Here is a 23,344-nt window from a genome sequence, read left to right on the forward strand (position 1 = left end):
AAAATGGTTTTAGGTCTGAGGGTGGGATACCTATGGAAGGGTAGCCAACTTTCATTGTAATGGATTTGGCAATTTCATCAGCAAGCGTGTTGCCCCCGATTCCTTTGTGCCCAGGCACCCTACATACTGCTACACGCGTGTGGTATTTGATTGTCTGAACGAGGTGCGTGGGCGCCATCACTCGAGAAATGAGGAGGAAGAACGAACTGGGCTCGTGCTGTGAATCTAACTGGTCAGCGCTGTAACCGCTGTTGTAAATATAACCTGTAAATAGTTGCTCATCTTACTGACTCTTCCTTCACGTAACATTGTGGTGGAGGTGGAACATTCCTCATCCTCGCCACAGAGCTCCGAAGCGGCCACACCGTTGTCTTTTCAGCCATGGCTTCCGATAGAACCACCTCGTCGCCACTTACACCAGTGGTGCCAACCGCAACGTACGTTACGGTTCCAAGTCTCCGTGATCCTGGCACATTCTCCGCTCAAAATGACATTGACGTCGACGACTGGCTCAGCATGTACGAGCGTGTTAGCCAAAGCCACCACTGGGAGCCTACCATCATGCTTGCCAATGTGATCTTTTATCTGGACAGGACACCTCGTGTTTGGTTTCGCACCCATGAGATTGAGCTCTCCAGCTGGGACATTTCCAAAGAGTGGCTTCGCGACCTATTTGGCAAGCCGTCAGGTCGCCAACAGGCTGTGCGAAAAGAGCTTGCCACCTGTATCCAGGCATCAACCGAATCGTATGTCTCCTACATACAGGAAGTGCTCGCGCTTTGTTGGAAATTCGACGAGCACATGACTGAGATTGACAAGGTGGGCCATATCGTAAAAGGCATTGCAGACGACGCCTTCAATTTGCTCGTCTATAACGATGTTTCTACCATTGACGCCATCGTCAAAGAATGCCGCTGCTTCGAGGTAGCCAAAAGCCGCCACGTCGTCTCACAGTTTTCCCAGCTCCCAAACACTCCTGGCCCGTCCTCTTGCTCCGCTCTTACCGCCACATGACCATTTTAAGAGAACGTCACACATATCGTTCGCTGTGAGATTGAAGCGGTGAGACCTTCCTCTTTGATCCACGACTCCCTGACGGTACCTTTGACCAAATGGCCCCCACTATTTCCATTATTCAAGCAGTTGTGCAGAAAGAAATTGCATACCTTGGCATCCCTACTGCCTGCTCTGTCTCCGAACCTGATTCGGCACCCATTCTCGTGACCACAACTTGTAATGACCAGTATTTTGTTCTCAGACCACGCAATCCTGCTGAATGGCAAACCCCAGACGACAAACCGATCTGCTTCCGCTGCCACCGCATTGGTCATGTATCCCGCCACTGCCGCACCACCTGCATGCCGCCGTACTGGAGCTCATTCCCTGCTCCTTGCCCATACGCCGACGCTCGCCGTTATTCACTTCGCCATCTGTACCCTACTTCTGATGCCCCTGACAGCCACTCCTCCGTGCGATCGCCGTCACCTCAACGCCGTTGCTCCCCTTCAGCCCCAGCCTCGCCGCTTTTCCTCGCCAACACAATGGACAGAAAACTAGGCCATGCAGCTCTTGGAGGCAGCGCTGCATCACTTTCGTCCTGTCCAAATCCTCCATTGACGCTCCTCCCTAACACGAACCCAACTGAAGTAGACGTAGATGGTGTTCCACTGACGGCATTAATTGATACTGGAGCCCAAGTGTCCATAATGAGCGCTAACCTATGTCGTCGCCTCAAAAAAGTTCTTACGCCTGCCATCACTCGAGCCGTACGCGTCGCCAATGGCACCACTTTTGCCGTCAGAGGTATGTGCGCTGCTCGCATAGGAATCGCTGGCCACCAAGTTCCAGTCCTGTTCACCGTGCTGACCAGTTGCCCTCATGACCTAATCTTCGGGCTTGACTTTCTGACGACGCATTCTGCCCTCATTGACTGTGCCACCGGTAGGCTGTGCCTCGAGCTTCCTCTTCTTTCGGACGTTTGCCCCGAACGAAACACCCTCTACACTACAGCGTTTGTCCGCTTACCTCCAAAAGCCATAACCTTCATCGAATTGGCCTCAACGGCAACCGTGCGTCGTCGCACCTATTCGTGATGTCCTCCTGGCGCGCAACATCTCTGTGCCACACTCCGTCGTAACCCTTGCCGCTAATCGGATGTGTCTCCCCATTATAAATTTTGGGTTGACGAAGCAAGTGTTACCTGAAGGCATAGCGGTGGCCACGCTCCGGTCAGTGACAGGTGACTACGTCACTGCTTTTGCCGCCAGCGCATCTCCAGATCCTCCTGATTACCTGCAGGATTCCTTGAACCTCGACAGCCCATTCCGTCCCATGGTCGCTCCAGACCTCGTACCTGACCAAGCAGCCACCCTATGTCAGCTTTTGCTTTCCTACTGCGACATATTTGACACTGACAATCGACCACTTGGTCAGACGTCCCTTGTTAAGCATCGGATAAACACTGGTGATGCTGTTCCCATTCACTGCCGACCATATCACGTGTTCATGGCAGAGCGGCAAGTTATTCAGAAGGAAGTAAACAAGGAACAAGGACCGACCGACCGACCGACCGACCGACCGACCGACCGACCGACCGACCGACCGACCGACCGACCGACGGACGGACGGACGGACGGACGGACGGACGGACGGACGGACGGACGGACGGACGGACGGACGGACGGACGGACCACCGTCCGTCCGTCCGTCTATATATCTATCTATTGCAGTAGACGACAATTGAGCCGATCCTCCTCTACCATCGCAGTCGGTAACTTGTACCATCGCCGACTTACAGAACATGATTGCGCCCGACATGCCGTCCAAGGACGCTCTTGCGCTCTACCGCGGTCTGTTTTCCTACCACTATATTTTTTACTTTAACAATCGTCCTTTGGCCCAAACTACAGCTGTTACACATCGCATTAATACCGGCGATGCCCCTCCTATACATCGCCACCCGTATCAAGTGTTATCGGCTGAGCGTCAAGTTATTCACGCAGAAGTTCGCGAAATGCTTGCCAAGAACATTATTGAACCGTCATGTAGTCCATGGGCGTCACCTGTTGCACTGGTAAAAACGAAGGATGGCTTGTGGCACTTTTGTGTGGATTATCGGCACCTTAACAGGGTTACCAAAAAGGATGTGCATCCCCTACCTCGGATTGATGACGCCCTTGTCTGCCTCCACGGTGCTCGCTACTTCTACTCCATTTACCTTCACTCCGGCTACTTGGCAGATTGCCGTGGACAATCTCGACCGCGAGAAGACCGCTTTTGTAACACCCAACGGTCTTTATCAATTCAAAGTGATGCCATTCAGTCTATGTAACGCTCCTGCCACTTTTGAACACATGATCGACTCCCTTCTTCACGGTTTCAAATGGTCCACGTGCCTGTGCTACTTGGATGACGTTATAGTGTTCTCCCCAATGTTCGCTACGCACCTCGAGCGCCTCTTAGCAGTCCTGGACGTTTTTCGTCAAGCCGGTCTGCAACTCAACGCATCGAAGTGCCAATTCGGCCATCGCCAGATTACTGTCCTTGGCATTTCGTTGACGCAAAGGAGTGCAACCGGACACAGGCAAGATCCATGCTGTTACGCACTTCCCTGTTCTGAAGTGTGTCAAGGATGTGCGCAGCTTCATCGGCCTTTGTTCGTACTTCCGCCGTTTCATGAAAAATTTCGCAGCCATAGCACGACCACTAACAGAGCTTTCGAAAAAAGACGCCCCTTTCCGGTGGGGCGATAACGAGGCCTCTGCATTCTCGCACCTAATCGACCTTCTCACAACACCTCCCATTCTGGCCCATTTCAATCCTTCTGCCCCTACCGAAGTGCGTATCGATGCCAGCGGTCCCGGAATTGGCGCAGTACTGGCACAATGCCAGTGCGGCAACAACCGTGTTATTGCTTACGCCAGCAGGCTCCTCTCACCCTTGGAGCGCAACTATTCCATCACTGAGCGTGAGTGTCTGGCCCTAGTTTGGGCGGTTGCGAAGTTCCGCCCATACTTATATGGCTGACCCTTTTCAGTTGTCACAGACCATCACGCGCTTTGCTGGTCATGCTCACTGAAAGATCCTACAGGAAGACTTGGCCGCTGGGCCTTACGCCTCCAAGAATATTCGTATTCTGTCACCTACAAATTTGGCCGACTACACAAGGACGCTGACTGCCTGTCTCACTGCCCGGTAGATGAGCCTGATGACGGCGACAGTAGTACCGCCAACAGCCTTTTCTCTGTGTCTGCCTTTGCAACATCGCCAATGAGCAGTACCGAGACCTATCACTGCGAGCACTCATCGAGCGTCTGCGCTCTACACCTACCGACGAGTCCGTTCGCCAATATGTCCTCCAGGGCGGCATACTGTACCGAAGGAACTTCCTTCCTGATGGATCTGGTCTTCTTCTTGTCGTGCCAAAACATCTACGACAGACTGTGCTCTTTGAGATGCACGACGCACCCACTGCAGGACATCTTGGGGTAACCCGCACCCACAACCGCGTCCGCCACCGCTTCTATTGGCCTGGTCTCGCTCGCTCCATCCAACGCTATGTTGCTGCCTGTGATCCCTGCCAGCATCGGAAAACACCTCAGGTGATACCTGCCGGTCATCTCCAGCCGATCACCGTCCCTGTGGAACTGTTCTTTCGTGTTGGATTAGACCTCCTCGGTCCCTTTCCCACGTCATCCTCTGGGAACAAATGAGTAGCTGTCGCAACTGATTACGCCTCCCGATACGCTATTACGCGAGCTCTCCTTACCAGTTGCGCCACTGACGTCGCGTAATTTCTTTGCGTGACATTATCTTGCTTCATGGCGCCCCGCGGCAGCTGCTTACTGACCGTAGTCGCGACATCCTCTCGATAGTCATCGCCGACGTTGTGCATTTGTGCTCCACTCAACACAAGCTGATTACCTCATACCATCCTCAAACCAATGGCCTGACAGAGCAGTTAAACCATACTCTTAGCGATATGCTGTCCAAGTACGTTTCCGAGGGCCACACCACAACTGGGACATTGCCCTTCCTTACTTCACATTTGCATATAATTCTTCCCGGCACGACATCGCCGGATTTTCTCCATTTTATCTACTGTATGGTCGCGAACCGACCTTGCCCCTTGACATGGCCCTTCCTCCTGCTGCGATCTCAACAAGCGAGTATGCGGGCGATGCCATTGCCCTCGCCGACCATGCACGCCAGCTTGCCTGTGCTCGACTGACGGCCTCGCAAACCACTCAACAGCGTCAGTACAACGCCTGCTACCGTGACGTACAGTTTTCGCCTGGTGCGCTCGTGCTCCTGTTGTCGCCCTCTCATCACGTCGGACTTTCAGAAAAGCTCCTTTCGCAATACACAGGGCCCTACCGCAAAATGCTCTCCCGTCACGTCAGTAGGCTCAAGGCCTACTACACTGCTTCAGAGTCCGGCCTTTAGTTGCTCCGGGACGGCGCTTTTGCCGCCGGGGGTAGTGCTACGGAACAGTATTTGCGATGACGAAGGGGCGAGCAGTATGAAGACGACGACGATGACGATTGGAGGCTAGCGCGGGCTGTTGCCTCTTGGCCAAGTGCGGCGTATTTCCTTGTCAATATACTTGTATATAGCTTTTCATCTACGTCTTCCTACGTAACAATATGATTAATAAAAAATAGGGCCCCTCGGTTAACCCCCTTTCTTCTCGTTCATTACATAACGAGGGTCTCGAATCTGGCAACACTGATGCCTTCAGGTAGCATGCGTGGGTTTATTGACCAGTTGCCTTCACCCAAAAAGATCACGTACTCGTGACGCCTGCGGTAGAAAGGATGTTCCACACCTGCCGCCAAGGTTTGTGACTGGTGGCGCTGGCTAACACTCCCAGGGTTATTACAAGTAGTAAAACATAAATACCCAAGAAAGTGGATGGGGAAATGGCACCACAGTAGCTCAATTGGTAGAGCATTGCACGCATAATGCAAAGACGTGGGATCATTCCCCACCAAGTTGTTTTTCACCCACTTTCAATTCCATTAATTTATCATTTCTTTAATTCAATTAGTAAGTACAAGTAATTTCCTCTGTTGTCCTTGGTTTCATTGTTTGTTGGCTTATAATGATATGATTAATAAAAAATCAGGCCCCACGGTTAACCCCCTTTCTTCTCGTTCATTATATACATATACAGGTTGTCCCACATAACGAGCCAATGTTTTAAAAATTAAAGGCACTCCGGATGTGAGTTCAACTGAACGCATAATGTTGGCACTGGCCTAGAGTTACTCAGGCTATCTTTTATTTTCCCCTTAACTAACGGATTATTTATGTTTAATTAATCAACTTTTTAAATATTGGCTGCAGACCCAAAGTATGATACGCAAAGTTGTAGAGCACTTTGAGAAACCTCTCAGTAAATTGTTTCCAACACAATATATCTCACGTAATCCTTTTTTCCGCATTCCAAAAAAAGCCAGCGAAATATGAAAAATACCATGTGACAAGGCGATTGCACACTGTTATTGTGCTGCTCTCAAGCATGCAATGAATGAACAAGGTCAGCTGCAGAGAGACTGGCCCGCGACAGGGCGTTATGTCTGGTGTAGGTATCTGGGCATGCGGCTTTTATTGCATGACGGCGCAAATGTGTGCTGCTGGCCGAGCGGTGCCGAAGCGATCATACCCTCATACGACTCGGAGCATACCCTGATTGCCCTATTTACGTCAACAAAGAAATGCTTTCATTATTTGTTTGACTAGTTTGTGTGAAATTCAGTACATTTAAAAGAAAAAGTTAAGTCAAGTGACTTTTAAGAGCAGACTTTTGATTTAAGGCTTTAAATTCTGAAAACTGGTAAATTTCATCCTTTTGAAACATAATAATAATAATTGACTGATCGATTGATGGACTGATTGAATGATCTAAATAAAAAACTGAAGCACTAATTTAACAACTCTCAACTAAAGATATGGGGTCCTATAATGTAAAACTATTCTAATATGTCTTTATTCCAATCTCCTGATGTGAAATTTGCGTAACCGCCGACGCAAGCATCAGGCAATCACCCACAGGGTTGTCTCAACAGACCAATCAAACGCTCTCCTCGTTCATAGGAGGTCACTTTTCTTTACTTGAAAAACAAATAACATTGCCTACACTGGGCAGCTAGTTTTACCTAATTTGCTCACAAGAGGTAAGAAGCATGATCAAGTGCAGAGGGATTCCATGGGGCTGAGCCACTGCACTGAAAATCGATAACCGGATGAAGGAGGTGGTGCCGGCGTCTGTGATTGGTCCGCTTTCTTTTACTTAGCTTACGGTGGCTCGTTGACAATGGCGGCAGCATGCAACGGAAGCTTAAAAATGACACTAAAACGGATCCTCAGCAAAGAAGAATCGCAGAACGAGGTCGTAAACATGCCGAAAGTGTTCGAAAACGTTACATGGCCACGCAAAAAGTTTAATTACATGCAAATAAACCTATGCTCTCCGGCAGGTGCGAGTAGCCAGTGCCTAAACGATCGGCGGCAGCCATCTTTTATTCCTTTTGGAACGGGGCAGCCTGTGGCTATCCAGAAGAAAATTCAGTTTTGTTCGGCATATTAATGCATCTTTAATGCATACATGTCACTTTGGCACGGTCAGTTTTTGTGGTTTTGTGACGTTGCGTGACAGGCAGGTGAAGTAGGTGCAGCCCGAAAACTTTTCACTGATAGCCGAGGGCTAATGGCGAAAAGGCAGTCGAATCAGAAATAATTATTTTTCTTTTGTTCAGTCAAATCTTGCATAATCAGTGTGTACACGTCATATCAGATGGGGAGCTATCGCGGTTTTCGTGATGTCGCGTGACAGACAGGTGAAGTGGGGTTGGTCCAAAAATATTTTTCGCCAATCGCGGAGGGCTGATAGCAGACTTGGAATAGAAAAGTTTGGAATAGTTTTACGTTATAGTGCCCATGTATTGCAGTTCTCTAAATTGCAACTAGTATAGAAAAGAATGCATACAAATCTAATGTTTTAGTTTTAGTTTACAGTTTAAATGAAATAGTCACTTTGCTTATGAAAATTTAGTTTGAACATATCACCTGCATAATTACTGTCCAAATTTCTTGATATCTCAAAGGGGCCCTGAAATGCTTTCTGAACATAAGAAAATGTTGCCAATCCGTAGATGAGGCTCCTGTGAACATGTGAATCAAATATCATTTCATTGCATGTAGAAGGAAAACTACAATTTATTGCCAAAAACAGTGAAAAGTTGCTTGCTGTCTCCTCCACAATGCCGTCATTAGCTGCGTTGCGAGCCGCCAACAAGCCCAACAGGTATTGGCAGATATCGTGATCATAAGAGCATTCTCAGTAATACTATAAATTCCGAACGTTGAATTAAATAAATGAAAAATCCACAGGTCTGCGACCTAAAGACACCAATAAAGGTATTTCATCTCTGCACTTGTGTGTCTACACACGCCAGTTGCGCATAGCTGCGTCTGCTGCACGTGGCCTCCGAGATCACACCGGTGTGCTGCGTAGCCTAGATACCATGGCCATCATGGGGTGCCACGACAAGCCCTCTTGGCGGCAAGATGCTCAGACAACCACACGCTCTGACTGGTGTCTGTAAGTGACATAGCTCCAGCCTATTTAACGTTAAGAGAGCACTGCGCATGCCTGAACTGGAAGTTGCGTCAAAAAGAGGAGAAAAAAAAATGAAAAAGAAGTGAGAAAGCCATGCATTGGTGCAATAAATACCGATAGCTCTGTTTTTACTTGGAGATTTAAAAAATTTTTGTGGCAGGAAATTCCTGAGGCAACGACCTTTCATATTGAGGCCATTCTATGATTAGTTAGAAAAGTGTTTCAGGGCCCCCCTTTAAAGACACTCATTGACAGTACATCAACTGACTCATCTGTTATGGGAACATTGGTATGTTTTCAGAACTGTTGAAAAAAGAAAATTTTCAATTAACAACACTTTCAAAAAAACAAAGCTTTGCAACTGAAAACATAATATTGTTAAATTGGGACCCATTTGCCTAACCAGTACTACAAGACAGGCTGTGAAAAGTAGGCTGTTCATCACTGAGGAACACTGAAAATGCTCCAAAGAATCAACACACACATGCATGCAGGCATACATACACATACACTAGATTACTTGTAATCAGGGTGTTGGAGCAAAATGTTTTTTGCTGTGGTTTTAGTTTTGCTCCGCTGAAAAAAAAGTTCCCTTCCGGTTCTGCTGCGGAACGAAAGAAAACATTATCCGTAACGGTTCATAATAATTTTTGTTTGCACGCAAAAATTTTAGAAGCAGGGCAAGCACCTAGCGCTCGCACTATCCCTGCCCGAGATACACGCTAATGCGGAGCCCTGAGATACGCACTTATGCGCTGCCTGACGTCGGTTGTTTCAGATTGCCAACTTTCCCATTGAGGCAAAAACTGATAACAATATTTCGGTTTCACTCCAAAACAAAACAATACATAACATTTTGGCTACATTTTCATTCCGGTCAAAAAAAAATTTTTTTTTCATTCCATGCCAACACACTGCTTGTAATACTTATATTGACCTTGCATAAGGCATAATTCTAAGCACGAATTGATAGAGCTAGGGCAGCTCAAGCAGAGCATCACAAACAGATGCTGCATATACTAACATTGGTAATCCATATACTAACATTCCATAATCCATGCATTGTACTCCTGTCAGCTTATACAACCTACAAAGATAACCAAAGTGATCAGACTGTATGACAAAAGGAATTACTCGGCAATTAACACAGAACTCGCACATTTTGCTGCTTCATTCCACGCCAGCTTTTTTATGTGTACTGTCGACACTAACTGGCTGCTTTTTAAAAACAAAATGCTCATTGTGTTTGCCAGATACGTACCCGTTATCACCCTAACCGAAAAACAGTCATCCTCGTGGTTTAATATCATACTAAAGCATCTTAACAATAAGAAGAAAGGGCTTTTCGCTTGGCTAAACAATTTAACAACACAAGCACACGGAATAAATATTACCTTGCAGAAATAGAAGTCGACGCTCTAGCTAATAAAGAAAAAAACACTTTTTTTTTGCAAACGCTGCCGTCTATGTTAAGAAATAACCCCCAAAAATTCTGGAAGGTTATTAACCCAAATAACTCTGTTTGATGAACAAAACCATCGTATTCCCGATTGCAAAATTGCTGAACAACTTAACCATACTTTTTCTTCCAACTTCACAATTGAACCTGTTAACATATTACCTTTTGTTCTTACGGCATTGAGAAACTAATTGATTCATTAAAACTTACATCATCACCTGGTGTCGATGAAATAAATGCTAAAATGCTGAAAAACACCAAAACAAATGTGAGCGCGATGTTATGTGCTATTTTTCAGCAATCATTGTCATCAGGAGTGGTGCCAGAATACTGGAGAGTAGGCAAGATTGTTCCAGTCCCAAAAAAAGGTCCTCCATCGTTGTGCTCTAGTTATTGTCCCATTTCACTCACCAGTGTTTGTTGCAAACTAATGGAGCATGTTATTTACTCTCAGATCGTAAACTTTTTTAGTATCCAATAGTCTATTTCATCCTGCTCAACATGGCTTCCGTAAAGGTCTTTCATGTGACACCCAACAAGCTTTATTTCTTCATGATCTAAGTTCTAACCTCGACTTGAACGTACCTGTAGATGCGGTTTTCTTTAGACTTTGAAAAAGCATTTGACAAAGTTCCACACCAACGGCTACTCCTAAAACTTTCCCGTCTCAAGATTAATCCATTTGTACTAGACTGGATACGTAGCTTTCTCACTAACCGGCAGCAGTTTGTACTTGCTAACACGCAGTCATCTAAACGATCTTCTGTACTTTCAGGCGTACCACAAGGCACAGTTCTCGGACCATTACTCTTTCTTATTTACATTAATGACCTTCCTACTGAGATGTTTTCTAATATTCGATTGTTCGCAGATGATTGTGTAGTTTATCGATGCATAACTAGTACTTCAGACATGAATTTGCTTCAAAATGACCTAAAATGCATTGAATTATGGTGTAGCAAATGGTTGATGTATTTAAATACTAAAAAAACCTCACTAGTTTCTGTCCATCGCAGACAGCATCACCAATGAGGGAAATACACCATATACGGCTCCGAAATCTCATCCGTTGACTCATATAAATACCTCGGCGTAACCTTTTCAACTACCTTAACTTGGTCACATCATGTCATTAACTTAGCCAATGCCGCGAATCGAACCCTCGGTTTTCTCCACCGGAACCTAAGACTTGCTCCCCCATCAGTAAAATTATTAGCGTATGTTACATATCTCTGCTCTAAGTTAGAATATGCATGCTCTGTCTGGGATCCTCATCAACATAACCTATCTAATACACTGGAATCAGTTCAAAACCGTGCAGCCTGGTTTATCTACTCTGAATATTCTTACCATGCAAGCGTGTCTGAACTAAAAACCCGTGCCGGTCTTACTATCTAGAATCACGACGTCTTACTTGTAGACTGTCTTTTTCACAAATTCTATCATTCACCACTCTAGATTTCAGCTATATTACCAGCTCATCGTCAGTCCAGCCGCATTAACCACAGAAAAGCTATGTATCCTCCCTCGGCGCAGACTACCTCCCATCTATGATCATTTTTTGTGAAAACCGCAAGGGACTGGAGTGGTCTGTCTGCCGACGTCACACACTACTCCGACGCACATCACTTCGAGGCTGCTCTCAAATCACTGTTTTGTTAAACTAAGCCCATCCCTCATGTAATACCCCATCTCTGGGGCCTTTGAGGTATAATAAATAAATAAATAAATTGGTGACATTACTACCATGTTCTCAATAGCTGACATATTCTTTATTAACTACAATTTGTGCATGTGCAGCAGCAGTGCACATTCAATTTTATTTTTAATTGCGTGAAGAAAAGAAAATTTAGAAACCAAGTTCAGGTTCACTTATCTAGGTTTAAACCTTGTAATATGTATATACGTTGTTTTTTTCCACAAAAATAAAAAGTGTTATCTGTAGCCAGCCTGCCAACCCAAATTGGAAACACCCTTTCACAACGCAGCCAGGAGAGGCCACCAACATTCTTGTTGACTATAACCCTTACACACTGTGTGGAGGAGCATTATTATGCATATAGCAGGTGCTTTACTGGCAGGTAATTACTTTACAAAACTTGCACCAGAGTTTAGGAGCTTTTTAAAGTCTATCCCACTCAAGAGATTATTAAAATGTGAAGCAGTAATTTACAGAGGTCTCTCACAACTATAAAGGGTTCAATAGCTTATTAAAATATGAAACAGTAATTTACGGAGCTCTCTCACAATCATAAAGTGTTCATGGTGCAAAATTTTATCACTGCCACACGACAAAAAGAGAGCTATGAACAATCACCAACCTTTCTCTCAGAACACCGCAGCTTATGCCTTATTCTTCTCAGCTCCATTCTAGCACGGGCACAGAAGTTGCAGCTGTCACCATACAATGCCATGCTGTTGACGGTGACAAATAAGTTGCCCCTTATTGCAGTCAACTGCACTGCTGAAGTGTTAAAGTTTTCTTCAAAACGATCTACGAAATATTCATGCATCCTGAAAGAGAAAACTGTACAATTATACAAAGGCAAGCAATGAGCACACTGCTACTTTATATAGCTACTTACCTGTAATGGAAACCAACATCATGGTTCCCAACAGTAACAAGAACTTTCACATGAGAAGGCACATAAAAAAGATCCCAGAAGCGCTTCATGTACACCTTAAACTCTTCATCATTGCTCCATTGACCTTCGTCAAAGACATCCCCTGTAACAGTAACATTAGCACAAGTCTGCAGTTAGGTATGGCCAGCCATTACTTCAGTTATAATTTAAGTTGAGCAAACTACTCTTTGAAGGTAAGGTTATGTGAGCAGAGTAAAAAATCACGTGCAACCAGAATGAATAATCTGACAGCTCGAGTTTTCCCTGTGCAAGTAAGTAAAACCTTTATATGGATTCTTACACAACAGCACCAGTTCAGAGCATAAAAAAACAAAACAGGTGAGTTTTTACTATCATTCCCACAGGATGTGCATCACCGTTTGTCAACACAAAGGAAGCATCTTTCAGATTCAGACAGTTCAAAACAATGTGTTAATACTTTTTCTAGAAGCCACTGAATACTTCCCTGGAGTCAACAGCCTTTTCCATTCTGATAAAGCATGTAGGTAAACTTAAGCACAGCTGACACAACATGAAGATAATTCAGTGTCATTCTTCATTATGGCATTTTTCCTCAGTGAAAGCTAATGAGTATTAGTCATTATGGAAATGCCAACACAGTGAACAGCTCACAAGTTAAATATGAAAGTTTGCTTTCACTTTGTTATTCTTGACAAAAAGATGGCACCAAGCATTTTATTTTGTGACATTTTGCAACTTGGCTTTGTGCTATACTTAGTTGGCGATGTTAATAGCAACACAAGAAGAGTGCCAGTCAATGCTATTATAATAAACTTTTGTTATTCATTATATTAAAAGGTTTTAGTGAATCGAGTTCAATTAGAAAGCTTTCTTTCTGTTCATCTGCGGTAGTTTGCTGTTTGAGCATAGAGAAATAAAGAAGGACCGTGTGGGCAGCCCTCAATTACTTTGTATTATCAGCCAAAATTTTCTCAATTCTTTTTCAAGTTTTAATCAAAACCATGTCAGTAATTCTACTTTCAAACAGTTTTTAACCACTATAGCAGACACAATATACTTCTCATGGTGACTTATATGAACATAGCTTCTACATTTTCAGCTCATCCCTAGTCCCAATTAAAGGAGCCTTGTAACAATTATTGAACAGGATATATAAACTTGTACAGTTAAGCCTAAATATTATTCTAAGCCAAATATTATTCAGAACAATGCAGCTGAGAACATACAATTTAGCTCGGAATACTACTGGTGCTTTGTTTCAGCTTTTCAAAACCCCCGCCACCTTTTTTTCTTACTCTTAATGCATGACTAAAGAAGTCACAGTAACGCCAGAAAGGTAAAGCATTGATTGCGATAACAAATTATGAGACAGCTATATGAAGTAAGGATAGTAGTTTTATCGGCCGTATAAACTTGCAAACATTTGCTTACTAACTAAATTAACAAGCATGGTGCCATGCGTGCACAAGCAAACATGAACACATCTCACTTGATGACCATGGACACTCGCTGTCAAAATGTTGGCATGAGGAAGCGTGGCAGCAGCAGCGAGCGAATTGACTTTCATGCTGCATCTCACTTCAACACGAACTAAGCAGCAAGAACACAGTGCACATGAAGCTATCAGCACTCAGCGAACACTGTTATCATCGCAGATAGCTTTCAAGACAGGGCCTGCAAGGCTGTGCCATACACAGGCATTGCAATGTAGAATAACACCCCCCTCCCATTGCCTTGCACGGAATGGAAGACGGCGCGCTTTCTCCCCGCCTTCCTCCCTTGCGCACGCAGGGTCAAACCACTATCGTCGGCACACCCTCACATGCTTTCACTCACACATACAGCATACGGCACGTGGCCACAATGTTATTGCACTTGGACGTTATACAGAACGTCACGGCGACGCCGAAGCCGACGACAGAAATGAGCCTGGAGTGCTCATATAATTGCTATCACAATAAAATGGTGGCTAATGGGCAGATTTTTCTAAACACAACAACTAGGCAGGGCCCCTTGCAAAAATAAAAGCGCAGAAATATCATCACTAGACGGATGGATGGATGCTATGGCATCCCTTTGAAATGGAACGATGGGTTGTGCCACCAAGTTCTTTTATTTTGCCCAATTTTTAACCCCCCCCCCCTTTTTTTTTACAGACGAAAATTCCCAGCCTCAAACTGAAACAGTACTGAAGGCCAGCAATAAACATGTGAGCTTCTCAGTGCCATTGACTGGCCTCGCCAGCAACGCAAATTTTCAAATTAAAAATTTTCACAGCCAAGAAATATGTGTAGTAAAAACTATTAGTTTATTCCTTCCTCAACATAGATATGTCACAGAAATATTATGTCCATAATCATAGTGAAAATGCATGCACAAGTTGTGAAAAGTGATGCCACAGCATTCCTCAGATCACTAGACCATTTCTGAATTAACAGAAATATTAACAGCTCACGTACAACACGGCTCAATATATATGACGTGATCAAAACCCTTTTTCTGCTTGTTTTCCATGCCATACTGCTAGACCGGGTTCATCCCTTTTATTTGGTGGATATAGAGATGGCTGTCTTGATGCAGTAGAGGTCCAATAGACACCATGCCTTGATAACTCCATCGTTGTTTCTACAACCAGTGACAAAGCAATTTTGTTTTTCCAACCTGCCATAATTTATTAATCCATTGTACTGTGCAGTCAGCCAGTGGCACTCATGGACGGAAGCGCAAAGCAGACTCATGGCACTATCTAGTTTCAGTTGCACAAATTGCTCTTGAACAATGCCTGTCTATCATACCTAGGTGCACACTGTTCAAATTGCCCCATCAGCCACAATGGAACCAGCCACCTTTGCTGATTGCGCGCGCTCCCAGACTGTTATGACCATCTGATGCCCCGAAACCATCACCCAACTCCCCAACTCTGAGGCATGGCTTTGTATAATGTCCCTGGTTACATGAGAAGCGCACAAATCAATCTAACGCAGCAGAACACCAAAAGTGTTGCAACAAGGAAGTCGAGGAAAACCATAAATTTGAGTTGCTCTACAAAGACGGCTTTTTATCATTAAAGAAACAAACAATATAAACACCATCTCACTAAATTCTGCAACCAAGCAGCTTGCCCACATTTCAAGAAAGTGGTACCACGGCCATTCAACCATTGAAATAACCCTCGAAATTCATTATATATAAATGAAGTCACACCCTGCACAAAATCGAAAAAAAAAATTTTTTTTTTTTTCATAAGTGTTTCATCTGTAACAAGCTGAAGTTCTGCTATGAATAACTCATTCTTTCCCAATTGTATAACACTATGGAACAACCTACCCGATAATATAGTTACGTGCAGTAACCGACAAACTTTCCGCAATATACTAAACAATCACATGTGGCAATCTAACTGAATAAACTCCTCCTATGCCGTTTTAGAACGCTCTTTTATGTCCCACTTTGTAATATTGTCATTGCTCTTGGAGTGCTTACCTTCTGTACTGCTTTTTCTTTTTCCCCTCTCTTTTGAGCTTTTGTTGAATTGTATAGTACACCTTGTATATTATTGTACAATATTATTGTTGTATATTACACCTTATGTAATATACAATATTATTATTGTATATTACACCTTATGTAATGCCTTCGGGACTTTAAGGTGAAATAAATGAAAGATGGACAAAATGGTGCGCAAGTAAGATAAAACTCACAAGTTGTTCCCTCTAGTAAAATTCTAATTTAGCTGCACGATTCCCTGAAGTGAGTCTTGCAAGCAGTCTATGTTTTAGTTTTTCAACAGTTTGGGTAAAAAAATGCAGACTAGCCCTATATTTCAGCTGAAAAGGTTTCATGACAATTAATGGACTGCCTTACACAGCAACGTAATTGTAGTGCACATGAGCATAATTCCACTGCATAACAGCTACAGTCATTAACAGTGGCACCAGAATACAGTTGCGTAGAGTGCTGCTGTAAACAAGGACTGTACTGTTTGGAGACTTCACAAAATTTTTACACCCCAGTCTGCATAGATCTGGAAGGTGCATTGGCAGGTGCATAGAGTTGGCACATGCGTAGGTGCACAGGTGAGTGGTGCACAGGTGACTGGTACACAGGTGACTGGTGCACAGGTGCACAGAGTTGGCAGGTGCACTGCACCTGCCAACTCAATCTGTCTGTCAAATTGGGCAAGTTCAAGGATTAGTGAATTTGCATGAAATTCTGCGTGGAATTGGAAAATTTATTATGGAGATGCAAAGACATGTTAAGGAAATACTTTAAATAAGGCAGCACTTCTGTTTAAGATGTTCTCCATTACTAAGGAAGGCCATAAATGTCCCTTTTATCAGTTCTGAAGGAGTCATCAATTTTCAGAATGAAAGAGTTGATAAGCAATACTGTACGCAGGCTCTATGGAAGAAAAGATTACATGCTTGGAGCAGACAACACTGGGTGCTCCACCATAGCAAGTTTGCCTCCAATGTGCAACTTCTTATAAGAGAGCTTTTAGCCAAAACATTGATGCCACTTGTTTCTGAGTCTGCATACTAACAATTAGCTTCATCTGGCTTCTTGTTCCTAAATTTGCAGGCAGCTCTCAAAGTCACCAGTTCGTGATTAAAGAAAATTAACCAGAAAATGTGTGCTGAATTATAAATCAAGAATTGCAGAAAATATTGCTTCTGGGTTCAGCTCATAAGCTCAGAAGAAATGTAATTTAAAAGTGAAAAACGTTTCCAGGTAACTGCAAAGAACATATATTTGGCAAAGATCTCATCTTTGTGAGTGGTCCTGACATTAGCCAATATTAAAAGCCAGTAATATTATGCAAGTCCAGGCTAGTGTAAATAATGTGCATTTGTCACAACACCACTGCAGCACTTTGATAATGTGGCCGTAAAGGACTTCCACAAATCTACATAAACAAACACATTAGTTAATTGTTCCTTCTATTACAATAATGCCCTCTATTTCCACTGACCATTGAGGGAACTCTTAAACAGCTATGTTTGCTCATTCCCAAATTTCAGTTTGTTATCTCTTGTCTTATCTGTGGCAATGAGACAGTTGCATATTCTGTCACCGATTACAAAAGCCACCAGAGGCAGGGTTATTCGAATGGTTGAACATAGCACACCTTCAGTGGACGACTGGCAAACAAAAAAAGAAAGAAAGAGCAGATGTAGCATGGTTGCATATGACCGGCTGAGCACTCTTCGCATCGCATATGTTGTACCAGGCTCAACAGCTGCATTTGCCAAAGTGAAAGGAGAGGGACGGCAGAACGAAAGTAAGGAAACAGCAACATTGGCAAGAGATGTTGCAGAGCCCCTTTAATGTCAACATTCACTAAAAAGTAACGCATAGGTAATGTTAAAAGCCTCACCTAAAAAAGCCACCACATCAGGACGGTGCAGTGTCAAAGCAGTCTGAAATGTGCGATGCATCTGCCATTCCCTTTGAAGAAAGCAATAAGAAATTTCTGCATCTTACAATATCAACAATTTCTTTCAGGCAAGTGTGCACTCTTCAAATACAGGAAAACCTAAGTCTAGCAGTAGTATGTACTTACAATGTCACTGTAATTTTTATAAAGAATGTGTGCCACTTGGCCAACAGATGTGACCAACAGAGCTTTTTCTCTCCTTTTAGTCATGGTCACCAGCTAGCCACCAAGAAAAGTCACTCTGCAGTGTAGCTGCTTTGCACATCACACGGACATCTTTTATAGCGTAAAGCGACACTACGCGGGCCGGAGCCGAGCTTCGCGTGCTTCTGCGCCTGCCATACTGCGCATGCGCGAGAGCCGCGTGACGTCACAAGAGGCGCAGCTACGTCATTCTTGCCGCCACCGACGACTGTGGCGCATTCCAGAGGTGTGACGTTGCAGTCTCTGCAGATGCGCCGGCGCCGTGTGCGCCCGCTGCTGCATTTACGATTGCGGCGCCGCACGGTACTGCGCATGCACAAGGAGGGCACATTGTGCGTATAAATGCGCGGGAGAGACGGTTGATGCAGCACGCTCGACATGGAGGTAAAGGAGAGTCGAGCTGCTGCCAGTCGGTGCAAAAGACTGGAAAATCTCAATTCTTCACACCCCGAGGTTGTCACTTGGCAGTTGGCCGTCGAGCGTAAAAAGAATGAGCGAGCCGCATGTTACTACTCTGACCATCGGACTGTCTTTATGGCCATAGAGAAACAACCAGACATTGAATGATTGAGCGAGATGTGATTTAATAAAGATACCATGTGTTCATCGTTGCAATGCTGTCCATCTGATTATAAGGCCAAACAAGGCCATAGCCGGACAAGCTAAGGTTAGCAAGCAAGGCAAGAGATTAACCAAGCATAACTGTACCTTTATGCTATGTATATCCTGGCATAGCTGAGCTAAGCCACAGCCAATTTTTCACAGACATAACTAGCCAAAACATCTGCCACATCCACTCAATAAAAATGTTCACAATATGGAATGCCAAGTCTCACTGACTGCAACTAGGTGAGCGAACAAGCAACCCTAGATACTCATGTGACAACTATTGTGTCCTGACAACTGTTGTGTCCTGACAGTGCAACACGCCAAGGTAACAAAAATGAAACTAGCATGTGCTGTGGCACTTGCTTTAGACAAGTGAATATGCAGCATTAAATTTGTTGTGCATATGCAATACTCAGTGAAGACAATGCTTTACATGAAGTTCCTGCAATAGCACACACTGCCAGTTATAGGAGGACCGAAAGTTGGGTGAGTTGACACGAATTCATGTTATTCATGCACAAAGAAAAATGGGGACAAGGCAGGAAGCACATCTCCCTTGCCCCACTTTTCTTAGCACAGTAATAACATGAATGCCAGTTATAGGCAGCCATGTAATTACATATACTGATTCTAATTGTGACCTCGTTGATCAGATTGCCAAAGAACTGCTGCACATGTAGCAGCATGTGCAGCAGTAACACCCACATGACAGCTGGTAGAACCAGTGCTATGTATAAAATAAAGATGTGCACAATATTCTATTGTTTTCAAGACAATCTAAACATAAAATGTACTGCTTTCTTGGGTTATAATAGCGTACAGCAGCCGGCCAGCAGATGCAGCTTAACAGTAAAAAAACTTAATTTCACTATGTGCAACCAGTGTGGATGGACACATGTCCCTAGTAGTGCCTAAATAACTGTGGCTGCCTTCAACTAGGTGCAGTGCTCCCTGTTACAATGTATATAAGTTCTATCGATGCACCAGTATTGGCGGCCACAGCAACATACAAAAAAATTTTAAAGTCATTCTGTAAGTTATCAGCAGTGCATTACATCAGAAACAAACCCTGGCCGTAATAACAGCCTGCTATGTAGTTACATAATTCAGGAAATTACTTTTAAGGTGAATGACTTTCTTTGGCTACCGTGAATGTTGCGTGCTGGCCAAGTATCTTGCTGAGAAAAAGTGCAGCATGCAAGCTATCCGACTGAGTTTGAGTCCTGTTCATCACCGAATGACAACCAACTTTTTGAGACACATGTGCTGTTATGCGAGAAGAACTTGAGTTTGGCCTAGTTGGTGTTTACTGCATATCATATTGACTGCTAATAAAGACGAAGATAGGGGAAAAGAATGCAAAGCGACGACACGGGCAGTAACTTTCAACTGAATGATCGAGCCACAGAACATGAACAAAAGTTAAATAAACACGAATTGGCACACTTGCCTGTGCATGGCAATGCCTGCTTCTGTAAACCAAGTTTAAAGGCGATAAAGATTCTGGGGAGAAGCCAGGACCAGACTGCATGCAACCTGATGGAGGCATATCGCATAAGAAAGAAGGGCCAAGACTGTGTAAGTGATACCTCCATTAGGCTGCTTCAATTGGAGATAGATACTTTTTTATAAGTGGTTGCCTTGCTAGGCTGATGAGTGGTCTTGTCGCTGCGTTCTGCACATGTCATATTTGTCTATATATTGCTATGTGTTGCCATAAATAAATCAGTTGAAAGTTACTGTCCGTGTTATTGTTTTGTGTTGTCTTCCCCTTTCTTCCTCTTTATTAGCGGTCAGTATGATAGGTCACGCGAGAGCTTGATGGTGTATGAAGGTTTAGGTGCTGTGGTTAGAGGTCTGGCTGTGCTGCGTTTTTCTTCTCGAGATGCACTGTTTCATTTTGCCAGCTACTCAGTTTCGCTCAGACCAGTGTGTGGAATCTGCATGAGTTTAAAGTGAATGGTTGGAGGAGTATCTGGTCCCTATGGAGCAAATGAGCAGAGAAGGAAGCACAGGTGCGCAGCGATTGTCATGCCATTGTCGTCACCATGTCGTCATGCCATTGTCATTTCGCTGTCGTCATTCTGCTGTCATCATGCTGCCACTGTTATGCTGTTTTTGTCACGCTGTTGAGATTCCGTTGTCATCATGCCGTCTTGGTAATGCTGCTGTTGTCATCATGCCGTCTTCTTCTTCATCATCTTCATCGCCGTCACTTCATTGTCTTCACAAAGTCATCCTTTTCGTGCTATCATCAGACTGTCGTGCTAGATACCAAAACATCTCGATAACTTCCATTGCCATAATCAAACACCATTATTGACATCAGCAGTATACTTCAAAAGTATCACTAGTGTGTCCATTTGATGTCTACGGTGCCCATAAGACTTACTTTGATAATTTTCCGTGGTTTCTGCATTTCTTTTTATTGCAATGAAAAGAAAAAGAAGGACATTTAGTCCCCTTACAATGGTCCTGTAGTAGTAACAAAAAGAAATAATAATTCAAGTGTAGAAGAAATGACCCAATTATTAGAATATTAAAATGTTGTAATCAATTTAGATCTATATAGGCAGAAAAGAAAACGAGCAAAAGTAGGAACTACAGTAAAACCTTGTTACACCAAAAATGAAGGGGTAGCTGAAATTACTTTCATATAACCATTGCCCACTGTCAGAACAAACATTACTCTCTCGATGATCCCTAAGGGCAGGGGTGTTGCAGTGAGTTACCACCAAGAAAGCCAAGGCCAATGCAAGAAGCCTGCAGTGTGACACCAAATATCTGCAATGATTTTTTTTTTTTTGCTGTATTTTATTCAGCAAGATTATTGTTTTCTCTAATGCAGCTGTCGATTTTTACTGCCAGTGGTATTGGAGATCTTATCGTAGCACAGAGCTTGTAGCACTCTACCAGCAAGCTCACGAAACACTCATAAACTGAGTGATCACTAAGAACACGAGAGCAGAGATAGTATTTTGTAAGAACCCATTTCATTTTCTATTCTTATCGCTCACCCCATCGAGCAGCTGACCGTGGAAATGATGATTGCATGGCTTTATGAGTGAAAAGAATAAAGAATGCAATAGGTCGTGATAAAATATGGCCCCCTACACACTAAAAAACCCTTGAATGCCAAGTACAGCTGTTATTCTGGCAGCAATTAGACAGTGCCGAAGGTACTAAAGCATCTTTCTCTTCCACATGCTGCAAATCGTACATTACGTTGTTTGTATGTCATTCTGGTGCAATAGTACACAGCCCTCAACTAAGGTGCAGCATGTGGAGTGCACAGAGCACAGAGAATCGGTGGCATTGATAGTGTGCGGTGGCAAAGCAGTACAGTCGAACCCGACTATGTCGAACCCGTTTACATCGAATTATTCTATATATCGAACAATTTCTGGACAAGGTATAGTTACAATGAGTATATATAGCAAAAATTCCGCTTACATCGGACAAAAACGGACAAAAAAAGCAGCGACTCCCGGTATATCGAATGTCAAGCCGCGGAAAAATGCCCCCAAAAGTTGGCTTCCCCTTGTGGTGGCGGGGAAACCCAGCGGCGCGGCTCCATCCAACCGCTCTTCCTACCGTGACTGCGCAGCGTTGAGCGAGCCTTCGACACCCCCCTGCGAAAAATGATCCTGGCCCACCCGCAGCGCTTGCTCAGACAGCTGATCAGAGGCTCTTGTGCCCTCGTCGTGCAAGATGGCGAAAGTGCGAGTTGTCTTGCTGCTTTTCTGGTTCATTGTGTGTGCGTCTTGTGGGCCTTCTCCAGCACTGTTGCCATGATGAAGCGGCAGAATTCGCTTTTCGTCATGAAGCTCGAAATCACAAATCGGGTCAAACGCAGTGACAAGTCGGGATGTCCCTGCAGCATGCAAGATTCCGAGGAGCACTCTCAGCACGATCTTGAAGAATAAGGGGAGATTAGGGCTAAAGTGGCCAAACTCGCGACCCGGTGCCCGTGGCGCCCGACATGTACGCACGGTCATGTACGAGTGGTTCATTCGAAATTGCTTCAGCCGTGCCGGCTTCCGCGTGCTCTATGATTACTGTAAATTCTGATGAATGCAACGAAGCCGTTGCCGGTGTTGCCGAAGTTTGGAGTGAGCTGTCAGAATCTCCGGAAGCTGTTGACGACTCAACGGTGGACGAGTTCGTCAGTGCAAATGATGGTGTCGCGACCACAGGAGAGCCCGAAAATGAAGACTACACTGCCGACATCGTACCGAGCACAAGTGAAATTGGGCACAATGAGGAAAGCAATGACGGTCCTTTGCCCACGTCCTCCGAAGTGATTGGTGCGCTCGCACTAGTCCAGTGCTTTTGCGCGAATGCGGGAGGTTGCGGCCTCAGCTGCTCCGACTCCTTAAACAACGTGGAGAAGTGTGTGCATCGCT

General features: G+C 44.4%; 1 protein-coding gene across 5 annotated transcripts in view; it reads right to left on the reverse strand.

Moving 5' to 3' along the window:
* The window catches only part of PGAP5 (Per1-like protein PGAP5), a 65,216-nt gene that overhangs the window by 16,029 nt on the left and 25,843 nt on the right, over positions 1-23,344 (reverse strand). For all 5 annotated transcript variants that reach the window (XM_075676280.1, XM_075676283.1, XM_075676282.1 and 2 more), the window contains exons 4-6: positions 18,066-18,136; positions 12,668-12,809; positions 12,404-12,596 (exon numbers count right to left, since the gene is read on the reverse strand). In XM_075676280.1, the coding sequence (XP_075532395.1) occupies positions 12,404-12,596; positions 12,668-12,809; positions 18,066-18,136 (406 nt within the window). The remainder of the gene's footprint in view (positions 1-12,403; positions 12,597-12,667; positions 12,810-18,065; positions 18,137-23,344) is intronic.

This window comes from Dermacentor variabilis, chromosome 1 (assembly GCF_050947875.1).
Source record: "Dermacentor variabilis isolate Ectoservices chromosome 1, ASM5094787v1, whole genome shotgun sequence".
NCBI lineage: Eukaryota > Metazoa > Arthropoda > Arachnida > Ixodida > Ixodidae > Dermacentor > Dermacentor variabilis.